The sequence below is a fragment of the Lissotriton vulgaris genome, chromosome 5, assembly GCF_964263255.1.
Source record: "Lissotriton vulgaris chromosome 5, aLisVul1.2, whole genome shotgun sequence".
In the NCBI taxonomy this organism is placed as follows: domain Eukaryota; kingdom Metazoa; phylum Chordata; class Amphibia; order Caudata; family Salamandridae; genus Lissotriton; species Lissotriton vulgaris.
The window spans coordinates 1,297,066,428-1,297,082,313 of NC_141693.1; the positions used below are offsets into that span (position 1 = coordinate 1,297,066,428).

Below are 15,886 nucleotides of genomic sequence, written 5' to 3' on the forward strand. Positions count from 1 at the left end.
TACTTACACTAAAAACAATTGATTGAGTTGTATCTGTTCTAAGAATTCTTTCTGCTTCCCAACAATGCACAAATCCAAACAGACGACAGATGGGTTTTATGCATTTTTTCCTTGGTTGCGAGTAGGCAGGACAGAAAAATAATAAATGTGCTTCATCCTCTTTAGCATTTGTACAGCACAATTCACATTTGATTAAATCATCCTTTACTAGGGTACCCTTCTTACACAACCATCTTGAGGTGTTTGATTTAACCTGTGGAACACCGTAACAAAATTTTAAATATAGTGTCTTTGCTAAAGTTGGTAGAATCTCATCCATGAATGGCTCAAATCTACACTCCATCTTCACCGTGAGAAACTTTAGAGATAGCGACCCCAGATATGAGTTGTGTAAGTTAGAGTTTCGGGTAAAATTCCAGTATCTCCCCTTCAGCTGCTTTTTGCAGCTTAAAGTGAGGGACTCCGGATCCGTCCAGTAGTGACTCAATCCTAGATTGACTAGCCAATCCTCGATATGATTCAGCCATGCCAGTCTAGTTGTGTTTTTTATTTTGATAATTTCCTTTAAAGCCTCTCTATAGTCCACTAATTCATCTGTTGACCACATGCGAACCCAGTACAACAGTGGGCGTAGCGCCGCGTGGTCACCAGTTCGATTGATATCTAAATCCAACATCAAAGGAAGAAGGGGTGTGCGTTGTGGAACTGATAGTATATTCCTGAGATATACTCATGTATTGCAAAAGCTTGATTACCACAGTAACCCCATAATTCTGCTCCATATGGTTAAGCCATTCAGATTCAAGGCTCTATGTTACCAAAGGAAAATAATTCCCACATCAACTATCTAGAGTCGAGTATATTGCATCTAGCTCTAAATGCCTTCCTTCCGTCTGTCCTTCACAAAGCACTCCCTCCTTGTTCAGACAGACAATATAACAAAGCACTACCTGAACATACAAGACCCAACCCACTGTCCATCAAAGCACAAAGAATCACAAAATGGTTAATCTACAGGGCTCTCAGGATTACAGCTGTCCATCTACCATGCATCAAAAATGTTCATGCGGACATTCTGAGCAGAGCTACTAAAGAAAACCACAAATGGGCATTATCCAACATCGTCCTCTAAGATATCTTTTACGACTGGGTTGCCCTAAAATAAACCTCTACGCAAATGGAGAAAACAAATGCCCATATTTAGCCTCCAGGGTTTACCAACCAGGCATTTTTGGGTACGCCCTATGGATCAATTGGTCAGGCAAATTGATTTATAACTTTCCTCCAATTCCCCCTACTGCCTACAGTGATCAAGTTGACTCAATTGATGGCCAGAATGATTCTCCTGAACTCTTGGAATGCAGCATCAGAATCTTCATCAGGAGTGCTTATACATTTTGAGAGCAGTCGGAAGACCATCTACAAGAATGCCCTACTGCTTTCGATAGAAGAGTTTCTGTATCTGTTGTGCTCAGAACAATTCTGATCCCATGTATTGCAAAAAAAGAGGTAATTCTAGCATATCGCCACATTTGTCTGAAGGGATGCTGCAATTTTCTTATTTAAAGCCTATCTTGCAGTAACCATGCATATCAAAAATGCCTTTTACAAATTTTCTTTATTTAAATTCCTGCAGTCAAGGATTTTCTTAAAGGCATTAAGAAAATCTATCCTGCTATAAAGAGACTATCAACTCCGTGCGTGTTGAATATTGTTCTCACACCGCATTTGACGTCCTTTTGAGCCTATGCAAAAAGTTTCTCTAGAACATCTGTCCTTAACCCCTTCCATGCTCATGACGAGCTCAGCTTGTCATGAGGCACAGTTGAGCTGTGCTGATGACGAGCTGAGCTCGTCATGACACCAGCAAAATGGCAATTTCCAGCACAGGGGAAAAATAACCACAGCAGCGATGTGGTAGGTGTATTTCTAGTCACTATTACCTCTACACACAGTTGGCGAAATCCACAGCCTATGTTATCACAAATCATGCAAAGTGTTGTGTCCACAGTATAAGGGTAGCGAAGAGAACTCACTCCAAATTTGTTCCAAAAGTGGTTTCAGACTTATGTCTATCAGTTTATGACCTTACCTACTCTATTTTCAAAACCACTTATTTGTTGCAGAAAGAACTCTACACTCTTGATGTGAAAAGGGGGTTACAATGTTATCTGGACAAGGCTAAGGACTTGAGAAAGTCTAAACTATTGTTTGTAAGTTATGGGCCTTTGCAAATGGGGTTTGCCACATCAAAACAATCCTCATTTCGATAGGGAGTCTCTTCCATAATCCTGTATTACCAGTAAGCTAACAAAATCTTACCTGGAAAATCAAAAGCCCATTCAATCAGGAGGTTAAGCGGCTACCTCTGCATTATTTTGAACTATTCCAATCCCAGAGATCAGCGAGGCAGCAACTAGGAGATATGGCCACACGTTTACAAGACACTATTGTCTTGATTCAGATTCTAGAGTTGATGCCTAAGCAGGACAAGCTCCTTTGAGAAATCTCTTTGCTTTACGTTTACCTTTCTCTCTTACTTCAGGCTTATGGGATGACCTAATCGTTCTATTCAGTGCTTATGATTATCAATAGAGATCCCCTGAGAGAGAAGGAATGGTTTCCAGGGATGTGGAATTCCTATGGCCCCACGCCCGGGACATATTGTTTGGAGTCAAGGACACAACGTTTTTATGTGTATTTTGTCCTTGGGACATGTAGGCCCAAACCCTACAGCACAAACCCTTTGGATGCCACTTTACAGTTACACATTATAGATCAGGGAAATGCATTGCCTGCAGTTAAGGTAATATTTGTGTCCATGTGTTAATGCTGTTCAAACTTGTACTGGTGGTTCATTGATGCAAAGCCTTTATTATTAGGTTGAACGCTATAAGTAAATGTTGTAAGCTCAGACTGCACTACTAACAGTGGTTCCAAAAAAAGCCTTTACACATGTTTTCAATGTTTAGCAATATGAGGCTTTGCATACTGCTCCCAGAATGCTCTGATAGATTCAAATATTTGCAGAAGCTTGAAAGCAAGATTGATGATGTTTTGCTTTCAAAATAAAATGTTCACAAAAAAATGCAAAAACATTTCGATATACTACTGTAAAATTTCGGTACCATTTCTTTGCAACATCATTTAGTAAAATGTGTTGATGTATACTAACAATTTCCAAAAATATTCATAATTGAAAAATAGTGTGACCAGTTTTAATAAGATTATAGGAAACAAAAATAAACAAGCATTGGTAAAGCCAGTAGGTCTGAAATTGTTGGTCCGCTTTTTGGTTTTGTCACTGCATGACTCGTTTTGGCATGGTTTTTGTAACATGAATTGGGTGTGGGAGCTGCCGGGCCCTCACCATTATAACAAACATTGGCAAAAGCAAAATTAGTTTTGTTCTCAAAAAGCACACATTGCTACAGTAGTTGCTTTTGGACAAAACGACTGTGTTGATATGCTCCTTGTGAAAGAACAGAATGAGGTCAATTAGTGAAGCAGAGAAATGGAGATAGAGAATTTTTAATTAACACAAACGGTCATGTTTAATGCCAAGCCTAATTAGGGGCCCAATTATTAAATAAAGTCTCAAAAGTGCACCCATGTCCTTGCATTAAGTGCAGATATACTACTTTTGTGAATTCACACGAATTTACACAAGAAGGCCAAGAAATAGTACTCCGAGGAAATATTTGTGAACTGCATTTCAGCATGAGCAAATATCCAGGTGTAGGTTTGCTCATGCGAAAATCTGAGTGTTTGCAAGATCACTTTCCCTCCAACCACTTTTTTTCCAAATACTGGAAGAAGTTTTAGGTCTGCCATTGTCAGGAGTAAATTTCCAATCTTTCTCAGAATGGGAAAAGATTAGAGAAGAGTTGGTGAAAACCCTTAAAAAGTGCAAGTTAGTAGGTTTGCACAGACTCAAAAGGGCATTCCAAACCTGGAATTGTTGCTTACCATTACTTTCATCCCCAATATGTAGATCTGCAGTAACATGGCAACATAAGGGAATTGCTAGTATTCAAACCCCATTATGGAAGGAGCCATGGCATATTAATCAGGGAGGCTATTTCAGTACTCATATATAATGAGACTGCTGCCATAATTTGTCGCCACATTACATGGCACAAAAGGGACAAGTGGATTTTGTTACAGGACAAGTAGATTTATGAAGCATTCTGCCCCATGGACAAGTAGATATGTTATTAAATTCCACACCCCTGGGTTTCGAACCTGTAATCCTAGTTCTATCTTAGGGATATCTCCACTGAAATCTTAAGCAACCCTTCCTTATTTCAGATGTATGAGATAAGGTTCAGTTAATACTATCCCGTTAAGTTACGGTGTTAAAAAGACACTCAACTGCCATTTACAGGGCATGACATGGAAGGCCTGGGTGCCCTTAAAAGTACAACATTCGGGTGGCGTGGCCAGCGGCCGACGGGAATGGCCACACACTAGTGCGGCTCTGGAGCCCTCACCCGATATCCCACCAAAATCTGACATTAATCTCAGTTCAAGGCTGTTGTACTTGTCGGACTATGCCCCCGGGACATCGGGCTTCAAGGTCCGCCAAATAATCAGCTCAATTTCACTGCAGACAAATACCAAAAGCCTGCACTGCTGAGGAGAGCGAATACCTAAAATGGCGGTGCCTCCAGTCCTGCTCGATCTATAGCATAGTGAAGGTGAAAATACAGTGAGTCATCCGGATCTCAAGATCGGCAGTCCAACCGGAAGCTGCCGGTGAGAGCAAGTCATCCAACACCAAGACCCGCATAGGCAGCGGTGCACTGAGGACGTCGTGACGGCGTCTGCACTCCGGATTTCTCCTGAGGTGCCGCGTGGGTGGTGGAAGTGTACCAGCGCTGGGTAGAGTGGAGGGCTTGCACAGCTCCCCAAGTTGAGACCCGTCGGGGGAGCGGCAATGGGGTCCTGGAGTGGCGAAGGGAAACAGAAAAGGAAAATCTCCCTGCGCCGCCGAGAACGTATGACGCTGCCTAAAGAAATTATGGCTGCCGAGCGGAGATCGTGGACTGCCCTGCACACACAAATATGCTGGCGGCGTATCTCGTAAAGAGATCTCCAGTGCTTGGAGCCCTGGAGGCATTGAGGCGCAACGTAAGGAAGCATGGACAGCACAACACCGGCAAAGTGAGAGAGCGCTCCAAATCATAGTACCACCCCAGTGAAAGAAGGATAATTGCGGCCGCAGCGCAGTTTGGGTGCCAGCTCCAGGTCGTGATAGTAAGCGGGGTGAGCGCAGGCCTCGCCCCAGATCTAAGGCTAGACGTTATAAAGGATACAGAGACACGCCAGGTCCCAAGGGACTAACATCCTAGGTCGTGGCGGTGAGCGGGGGCAAGCGCGGGCCTGGCCCCAGATCTAAGCCTAGACATCATAAAACATGCAGAGACGCGCCGGGTCCCAAGACCTAACATCACAGGGGCGACATGAAACTGCAGCATTTGATCCGACAAAGAAGAGGTTCCCTCCAGCAACTACACCACAGACTGGGTGCCTTTCTTGTCATGGTCACTGGGCCCCAACCGCCAGCCGGTCAGCTGAATCAAAAAGAGCAAACAAATGGCAATCACCCCGTGGACACGTAGAATTCTGCCCAAGCCTGGACCGCTGGCTGGTCTAAGTGCCCACTGCCACAAGCGTGGTATGACCAAATCTGGGGGAATAATCCACTACTGGAATTCACCAATACAGGGGTCTGGGCATAAAGTAAATGTGCGAAACAAGACTTATGAAAAGCCGGACATCAGGCCCACGACTCATAACTCAAATTCCCTCCTATTGCGGTGCAGCCAAGCACAGAATCCGGACACAGACTCTTGTTAGGGAGGTGGTAGTTTAAAATCCACCTGCAGGGCGGCAGGGAGGAGGGGGGGGGGGAATAGTTGGGAGTGGTGGGGGGGGGGATTAGTTTGAAAGTTAATCAGGTCAAGCACAGATATCTCAGACTTCGTCAAAGAAACTCACAGAAACACTTGTAAACTTCACACACTCACATCACAAACATGGGTCCGATCGAAGACACGCCAAAAGACATTACACAGAGCATCCTGTAGGGTTTTTCCCGGTGATGGGACATCAGACATGGTATAAAATGGTTCACGCAGACAACCCCTATTTGTGTAATGGCAACAAATCTCACTGAAACCTCACTAAAAATCCTTACGTGGAATGTAAACAGGCTCGGGGACAAGTTAAAAAGGGGGATAGTGTACAATACCTCTTGTGACATTCCCCGCATATAGTTTTATTACACAAAACCCACCTCGTGGGTAACAGCAGCAAAGCTTTAAATAGATGGTACAAATTAGCAGTAACCACTGGTTTCACGTCTGGTTCTAGAGAAACAGGCATTTTATTCTGCTAGAATCTTGCATTACGTTCACAAAGAACCTGGGCCAAACCACAGGGCAGATTCGCTATCCTAGAAGCAATCTGGGAAGGGACGTCGATAAACATCATATCGGCTTATGCCCCCCACACTCCATATACCAGCCCTCGCAGACTTGGAGAAGATCATTCTAGAGCAGCCAATTGGATCGTTAATCCTAAGAGGAGAACTTAATACGACATGAAATGACTGTACTGATCGGCAGCCATCGCGCACCCCAGCCCGAAACGCCATTCCTCTCAGAATTTCTCAGCGCTATGGGCCAGACGGACATATGGTGTCATTTTAATCCCAAGTTTCCCAATTTACATTCTTCTCAGGTGCCCACATCAACCTATCGTGTATAGATTATATTCTGACGCACACAGCAGACATAGGCAACTACAGGGAACCACGCTGCCTAGCACGTGGTGTATCAGACCACTCCGCTGTCTTGGCCACTTTCACCTTCATGAAACATCGGTATAGACCCCCTAGAACACTAAATCCATGGCTTCTCAAAATCCCCAGTATAAAAAGAAAACCTGATACAACACATGGACAACTATTTCAGAGAAAACAAAGGTTCGGTAGAATCAGCGCAAACACTATGGGAAGCCTTCAAAACAGTGCTAAAAGGCCAAGCTTTAGCACTCAAGTTGGGATACATTAGAAAACAAAGAGGGGAAAGGATAGAACAACTCGATAAAGAGCTCCAGAAATGTGAAGAGGTGTTTAGACCCCAAATGAAGCCAATAAACGCAACATAAATATAAAAAAACTCGAGTACAAAGCCTCGTGACAGAGATGGCCAAAGCTAAACACAGGATAGTCCAACAAACTATACGAGCTGGAAGACAGGGCGGGTAAACTGCTGGCTTGGCTAGAAAAACGGGCGCAGGCAGCACGTTGGGTCCTGCAGCAACAAATAAATGGCACTGACATTATCAAAGACCCACAAGAGATTGCGGAGGCCTTTGGTGACCATTTTGAAGGATTATACACCTCAGTCGTCACAACCACATCATAAGACTCATGGCAATTACTCTCAGAAATTTCTTTATTAACCCTGTACCCCGAAGACTGAGACCCGTTTGAAGGAGACCACACTGAGGAGGAAATCCGCTCAGCAATTAGTAGTATACAGTCCGGAAAGGCAATGGAGCCCAATGGTCTCTCTATTGAATTCCTTAAACTCACAGCATCTCAAATCCAGTCATATTTATGAGATATGTATCTTGAAAGTAACAAGAAGGGCACCCTACCTGAAGACAAAGGTTAGCCTCAATAGTAGGCACTAATAAGAAGGAGAAACCAGCTGAAAACTGTGGCTCCTATCTACAGATTTCTTTAATAAATGCGGAGGCCAAAATCCTCGCAAAATACTAGCCTTCTGACTCGCCCTCATCATTACCAACATAGTACATGCAGATAAATCGGGTTTTATGACCAGCCGCAATTCGGTCTTAAACATCCGTCCATTGAATAACGTCCTGGGTAGGAAACACATAATAGCGGAAGATGTGGTGATACTCTCACTTGATGCCAAAATGGTATTCAATACAATTGAATGGCCTTATCTCTTTGAGGTCCTGAACCGAATAGGCTTTGGTCCGAAATTCGTCAGGTGGGTTAAGCTCCTATACACAGACCTCAAAGGTTAAGTTAAAGTAAATAACCGCACATCGCAGACGTTCCCGCTGAAGAGTGGCACTAGACCGGGATGCACCCTATCAACACTGATTTTTTTTCCCTAATGCTTGAACCACTTGCAACCTGGGTTAGAGGTGATAGATTGCTAAGGGGACTGAAATAGGCTGAGGGACATTGCTAACAACATTCTGCTATACCTCGCATCACCAGCAAAATCACTAAATCGGATTCTCCACATTTTTACAAATTTCAGCTAATACTCAGGCTACTCTATTAAGTGGTCCAACTCGGTAATTTACATACTCAATGAACCGAACCAAAGACTGCCACCGAACTGTGTGGCTACAATAGCAGTGGCGGGGCTTTCGTTATCTCGGTGTCTTTATAACCCCAGACCCAGATCTTTTTTACTCCAAAAACCTTGAGACTCCCCTACACAGATAGCAAAACGATGTGCAACACTGGAGGGAGCTGCCTCTATCATTATTGGGAAGCCAAGACCTTTTTAGAAATGCTGGCACTGCCACGTTTCCTATATATCCTAAAGAACAGCCCCTATAAGGTTCCTAAATCATACTTCAAAAGCATAGACAGTGAAAATAAGTCATTGCTTTGGGATGGCAAAACGTCACGCATAGCCACACATAAATTAACTAGAAGTTGGTACGACGGGGGGATAGCACTCCCCGACATGCACCTTTACTACTGGGCGTCCCAGCAGGTGGCTATTAATTACTGGGTGTACTATCCCCAGCCAGAACCCGCATACCAGTTGGATAGATACCAAATGGGGAAGAAAGGATAGAACAGGGCCCTATACTCAAACCCCAAATAAGGCTGATATATTGGCCCTACCACCGTAACCACTGACTTCTGGCAAGGTACAATAACCCAAGCCACGCCACTGTGGACAACCCAGACCCAGCGACTGAGGCATTGGGTGCACAGCCGATATTCGACAAATGGGACGCAATTGGTATCTCCACCGTTCGTGACTTATGGAAAAAAGGGAGAATTCTCTGGGTCTCAGAGTTGCAAAAAGAATACGACCTAGGCCAGCGAGAAGTATTTTGTTACATGCAAATCCGCCATGCTCGGATTACAACCATCCCTACACAGGGTGAGATATCAGTGGCATCCCAGTTAGAAGATAGACTTCTATCAGAACCCATGAGTAAAAAAGCCATTTCTATGACATACCAAAAACTCTGCAACAACCTACCTGACCCACTCAATTGACTTCGTGAAAAATGGCAAGTAAAGCTAGGGCCACTTGAAGACGAAGAGTGGCAAACCGCGTTAATGTGCCCCCTGTGAGGCTGCTATCCCACTAAAATTCCTCCTCATAAAGCTCCAAATACTGCACACAACATACTTAACTGGGACTACCCTCACTAAAATAGGGTGTAGAGAAGACCCACGATGCGTCAGACACTGCAATGAGAGGCCTCATTCTATCATGTGCTATCGAGTTGTCCTAATATAATACCATTCTGGGGAAAAGCCACACAGCATTTACGGAACGCAATGTGTAAAGATATCCAACTAACACCTAATTTGGGACTCCACAATATATGGGATGCCACAGATCTCACCACAGCAGAACAACAATGGCTCGCTTTGGGGTTCACATTGGTCAAATGCAATATTGCGAGGCGTTGGGCGGCTGATGATGCATTAACCTCGAGGGTATGGGCAAAAGATATGGATAAATGCATGATTTCTGAAAAGAGTGTTTAAAAGCAAAGGGTGTATAAAAATTGGGATAAAAAGTGGGGTAAATGGAATCTAAATAGAGGAGAGATTTGCATCTCCGCATCAACCGAAAAAGCGGGGAGGGACAGGGACAGGTGCTGATGAACCTGAGAGTATGCACTACAGGAGTCACATAGGAAATGTGTCTTTTTTAATGAATCTACAAAATGTTGTATTTATAATGAACCACCACAATGACCAGTACTCTGTACTACTGTGAAAACCAATATAAAATGTTTTTTTTAAAGTGCAGCGTTCTATTGTATTTCTTGCATTGCTGTAGCCATACAGGTATGTTGCCCTATTCTTCCTGGTCATGCACTTAAAAGAGAATAAACAGGATTTGGAAGGAGGTTTTCAAAATTTCACTTTGTCCTATATTTAGTGACATTTAAAGGCTGTATGAATGTTCTTCCATTTTTTAAAGTAAAATCAAAGAGCTGCCAATATAGCCTGTCTAGGGCTGAAATATTTGTATCACGTGTATCTTCTGGCCTTTCCGATGTTGCGCGAAGATAGTACACAAAATGTGAGTTTGGAAACTGTCTTGAGATTCCACTGAGAGAGAACTAGGATTACAGGTAAGAAACCATTGCTTTCTTCTCACCTGATCTTAAAAAATATGTGGTGGGAGACAAATAGTTTAAATTAAAAATAAAACGGCAAAAAATTAAATCTCACAGGCCTGAAGAATTAAAAAACGATTTATTTATGGTAATAATCTATGCAAGGACAGTTTGTTAGGGTTTGGGTCTGGTGAACCAGCAGGCTCCCCAGACACGTTGGTACTCACCTGCCTGCTTCGCCAAGAAGTTATACAGTTCAAAAAGCATTTGTTGGACAATCTTCTTCTGTTCTCTCTGGCAGTACTGAAAGGAAAAAACACTGAATTAAATACAAGCAAGTGTGTCTTGCCCAGGACAAACAAGACTATTGAGAGAAAAAAAGGCTCCTGCGTGAAAATGGTTATTGAAGAATGAGATGCCCAATGTCCATACCCATTACATGGTACATAGTGAAAGAACGTCCAGTGACGGCAAGGATCACATTCTTTAAAACACCAATTTTATTGCAATGTGTCTAAAAATGCAATAAAAAAACACAGGGGGAGGAGGTGATGGGGTGGAATTGCTCATTCTTCGCTGTAATAATTCACATCAGCAGGATAGTTTACAAAGACAAAAATAATGATTGAAAAGCACCCTAGCAAGGTTGCAACATTTTACATGATTGATGTGTGACCACATCTCTAAGTTTGGTGCTCTCACTCTTTTTAGGGGATTATTATGAGTAGCCATTTGTTTAATGTGGGAATACAAGGAGCCTAAAATTTAAGATTGTGGAAAGTATCCTCACACCAAATGAAGTAGTGCTGTTCTGGATGGTATCCGCAGTGGGGCAGCATAAATGGGTTGGCAAGTCATGAAGGCATTAGGCGCGAGGATACTATTTTTAGTAATAGAGCGCGCTACAAAAGCCTTTATATCATATATCATATCATAAGGAGCCTTGCAGGGCCTGCAAGAGAATGCGAAGGTCACAGCAGAGGTTTGCACAGACCAGTACTCACTAGGAAGCACAGTGACCAGGTAGAGAAAAAGCACTGTGGACTAGCAGGAAACGTACAGATAACTGAGTTATTTGACATTAGTAATCTACAGACTCTCACGTAGGATTAACTTGAAAGTTACTATGGGGTCTGGAATGCATTCATATAATATATGGACTCATAATATATAAAATTGTAGATGGTCAACTGGAAGCAACGTGGACGTTTTTCACTGATGGATAGAGAGGAACATCAAATAGACAATGAGAGCCATCTCTCCCCATAAGCTTTTCCAATTGCTTTTGCCATTAAAAACTGGGTTTAAATTACATTACAGACTCTATAAAATCTACCCATCGTTTGTTATGGGTCACAATTTTGAACAACCTTAAGGCAGTGTTATTTAGACTGCCTCAAATATGGTAATAGTTCACAGATCCTGCGGCTCAATTGTATAAAATTGGAGGAATTGGGCAGACCTTTACTTTTGCACACCCCTCCAAAATAAAGAAACCAGATCAAAATTGGCTTTTCGTTCATGAAGAGGTCCCTTATGTCTAGGTTTAAACTTGGTGCCATATGCCCTCTTCTATGCTTTCCTTCCGGCCAGCATAGTAGTGAGTCAGTCAGCCTTTGTCCATGTGACGAGTCATCTTAGCAGTCTTCACTGCATTTTATGTTTTTCTGTAAATGTTATCGTCAGTATGCAAATGCTTTTTTAAATTCCTCTGCTCAAAAGGTATACTTTTAAAAGATGTAGACCCAAACGTATTTGTCCACAGTTGTTTATTGAGCAGGATGTATGCCCGGCAATGAGAATCTTTTGAAAATCAGTTTTGGGTCTTCGTCAGTGTAGCTTTTTTAAGATTTTGTATTATAATAATTTTAATAATGATCTTTATTTGCGTGATCACTTAAAACCATTGCAATGATAAAACAGCAGTATTGAAAGCCTCCAAAGTTGAAACCATAATGTGTACCAAAGTTTACAGTTTGCTTTTACACCAGGACTCTAGATACCACATTTGGACCATGTACAAGTAAAAAAAGAAAAAATGTTCAAATGTCCAAGGATACAGGGATGAAAGGTCCATGGTCAACGGCAACGTGCAAAAGCCGCAGTGTACAAAATAGCTCCCTAGACAGCACGTGTGGGCAATGTGCAAAATCAGCTGTGTGCGAAAATAGTGCTCTAGTTAACCAGATCGATGGAAGTTAATAGTCGTTGTCCAGCTGCGATGTGAAGAGTCAACAGTGTACGGAATAATTATCCGAGCAGCAGGAGCGGGCAATATGCAGTCAGCAATGGGTGAGACAGTTCTCTGAGTAACTAGAGCGATGGTGGCTAATGATTGGTTGTTGAAGGTTGGGGCCAGATTGGGCAATTAAATGCTGGTGTTTAAAATGTTTCCACTTGTGCCCATAAATTGTAGGAGGCGGCAGGCCAACTGAACGTCTCCACCTTCAAACCATGCTTTTACTGCCTGCCTGCATGTTCTTATCCCCTTAATCTTTGGGGTGGGGTTTAACAGAAGTCTGCTTTCGTTTTTTAGTCTCCCAGATATGCACAATAGATGTATCACATCCTCTTTTGCTTTCCCGCATAGGCGACAGGTAGTTGCTGTCTGTAGTATTTTTCACGGAGGCAAGTGGAGCAGCGATGGAAGAATACCTAGTCGAAGATGAAGATATTTTTCCTTTGTCGCTTTCGTGAATCTTGTTCCTAAGTAAGATTGAGGGGAGGCTTTAACTCTGCAGGACGAACCATCTTTATGCCCTTTCTTTTAGCACAGCTTTATCCTCCACGTAGGACACCATTTTGACTGTTTTATTGACAATTTGTTTGAAGCTTTTATGGGTCCCATCAGCCTCCCAAAGTTCCCGTAGGCCCAGTCGATCTATTGATTCTTGTAGGAAAATCATGGCCATGCTGTCCTTTTTTTTTTACTTGAGTCCCTTCCATTGAAATGTATTCAGAGTACCGGGTTCGGCTCTCTTGATTTTGTACCACCATTTGACAAAGGTGCCTTTGTGTGCCATTTGTTGCATCTGCAGGCCAGCTTCTAATCTTATTTGCGCCAGGGAGGTGTATTTAGGTAGGTTGAATATTATTCTCAGAGCTCTTGCTACTTACTGTATCGTCCAGCATACTCTCGTCCTTTCCCCGTAGACACTCGCTCCAGTAAGTCATTGTTGGAATAAGCTTTGCTTGAATCACCTAGAGCAGAGGCTTGAGCCGGTAGTTTTGCGATTTATGTTTCTTAATGCAACTGCAGTTAGGTTACTTTTTCTTATCATGGCCTGTATTTGATCTCAAATGTACATTTGCTATCCATTATGACACCTAGGTATTTAAATTCTTCGACTGCTTCTAGCAGGGAACCTACCAAATGCCAATGATGTCTGTGAGCGTTCTTTTTAGCTTGGTTTAACCGCATTACTTTTGATTTGTCTAGGTTTATAGGTTATCCATTGTCAGCAGAAAGGTTTTGCGTGGTGTCTAGTAAGTGTTGGCGGCCAATCAGAAAACGGCAGATCAGTACAAGATCATCGGCATAGAGTAAGTTTGAGAGGGTAAGTTCTCTCATCTTTGTGACATAGGAGTTGCATTTGTCCTACCCTGTTGAAAGATCTGACATAAAAAGATTGAAAAAAGTCGGGCCAGTACGCAGTCTTGTTTCAGCCCCTTAGTCGTTAGTATCTTTCTGGATAGGCGGTCGCCAGCTCCCAGTTTTATTTGGACCCAGGTGTCAGTATGTAGGAGGATCACCTGATTCAGGAGAGCAGATTGAATTTTTCTTTTGGACACTTTATCCCAGTTTCTTCCTGTTGATATTGTCAAAGCTGGATGAATAGTCAATGAAGCAAAAGGAGTAGTAAGTTGGCTTCTCTTACAGTATCTATCAGAAGGGTGAGGGTAAGTATATTTGTTGTAGTTCCTGTGTGCTTACGGAATCCCGTTTGGTTAAGGGGAATGATTGCCCTTTTGGTCGCCCAATCTGTGAGTTCTTCCAAGAGAAGGCCATTGTAGCATTTGGTATCACTGTCTATTAAGGCGACCAGCCTGTAATTTTTGCTTCATTATTATTGCCTTTCTTTTGTATTGGGGATATGATAGGCCCCTTCCAAGAATCTGGTATTCTTTCTACTTCAAGAATCTGTTTAAAAAGTGGTGGTAGTGCTGCCACCCAATAATCCGGATCTTGCTTGTAGCGGATCGGGGGGATAAAGCTGGGACCAGGCACCCTTCTTTCCTGCCTTTTGCTAGCCTTTTAATAATCCGTTTGCCAGTGAACACAAAAGGGATAATTGGCAATGATTTATCTGGGTCAGTTTACCCACCGAGCATGAATTCAGATCTCTGTTCTTCGTGCATAGTGCCGGCAGGTTCTGTATTGAACTGATGCCAGAGAAAGGTGGCCCAGGCTTCATCTGTGAAGTGTGATCTGACTACATGCACACTTGGGTTCTGCAAGCAGTTAATTGAGTGTCAGAATCTTGCGCTGTTGTTTGTTTTTATGCCATGTAAGAGCTTGGCCCACAACCTTTCTTCGGATTCTATTTTCGATTGCCAAATTAGCCATTCTTGCTTATTTTTAATTGCCTTACTTAATTTTGGATGCCATAATCTGAACCTGACCGGCAGAGCCTCCATATAGATCTGTTTGCATTCTTGAGATGCCTCTGATGCGTATTTTGTGTGGTCGAGAGATGACTGCATTGTATGCTTTGTGGCATAGGAGGAATCCTAAATTGAGGAGTTTCTCTTGTTGTTGAATGAGGCTATTCCCTTGCTGTGTGGGCTCTGCCGCGTTTTTTGTGAAGATTTCCCAGCAAATTAGCGTGCTTGTGTTGGTGCCTTTGTTTTCTTCCCAGAGAGTCTTTGCCTGGGCCAGTAAGTTTTCTGGGATGTGCATTTTGCATTTGATCCTTCTGTAGTTGACTGTACGTATGGAGCTTGGGTCCTCCACTGGTTGAGTTAATGTTATACCTTGTATGTTCATTGCGATTTCTTGTAGTAGGTGGTCGCATGGTCTGATATTCCTATCTGAAAATCTACGATTTTGCTGATCTAAGGTAGGGTTACGAAGGTGTAATCTATTGATGTGATGGTTGATATATTATGCAAGGTTGCTGCCGGAAGACGGTTGCCCGGGAAACCCATGTTTAGTGCGACCAAGCTCAAAGTGTTCCAAATTCTTTAGAAGTTCTTTTGGTAACCTGGTCTGCTTGTCCCATTTGCATTCTTCCTGATGACGCATGCTCCATGCGGACAATTGTTCTTCCAATAGTTGGTCCCTGTCTGGGGACCCTGTTAGATGCATGTTAAAATTGCATGTTACCATTAAATTTGGCATAGAGTCTTCGGATAGTATCCTAGTTATTTAAGTTCCCAGAAGTTTCACTCTATTATTTTTGTTGTGAGGATGGAGGTATATATTTAGTAATATTAGTTGTTGATGTTGTGATCGGCTCTTAGGTCTATTTTAGTTGACTTTATGGCATTTGTTGGTGTAGTTTTG

At 42.7% G+C, this 15,886-nt stretch overlaps 1 protein-coding gene across 1 annotated transcript in view; it reads right to left on the bottom strand.

Annotated features, from left to right (window-relative positions):
- The window catches only part of LEMD2 (LEM domain nuclear envelope protein 2), a 267,597-nt gene that overhangs the window by 157,224 nt on the left and 94,487 nt on the right, over positions 1 to 15,886 (bottom strand). Inside the window, exon 3 of the mRNA XM_086923192.1 lies at positions 10,608 to 10,683. Coding sequence (XP_086779318.1) covers positions 10,608 to 10,683 — 76 coding nt within the window. The remainder of the gene's footprint in view (positions 1 to 10,607; positions 10,684 to 15,886) is intronic.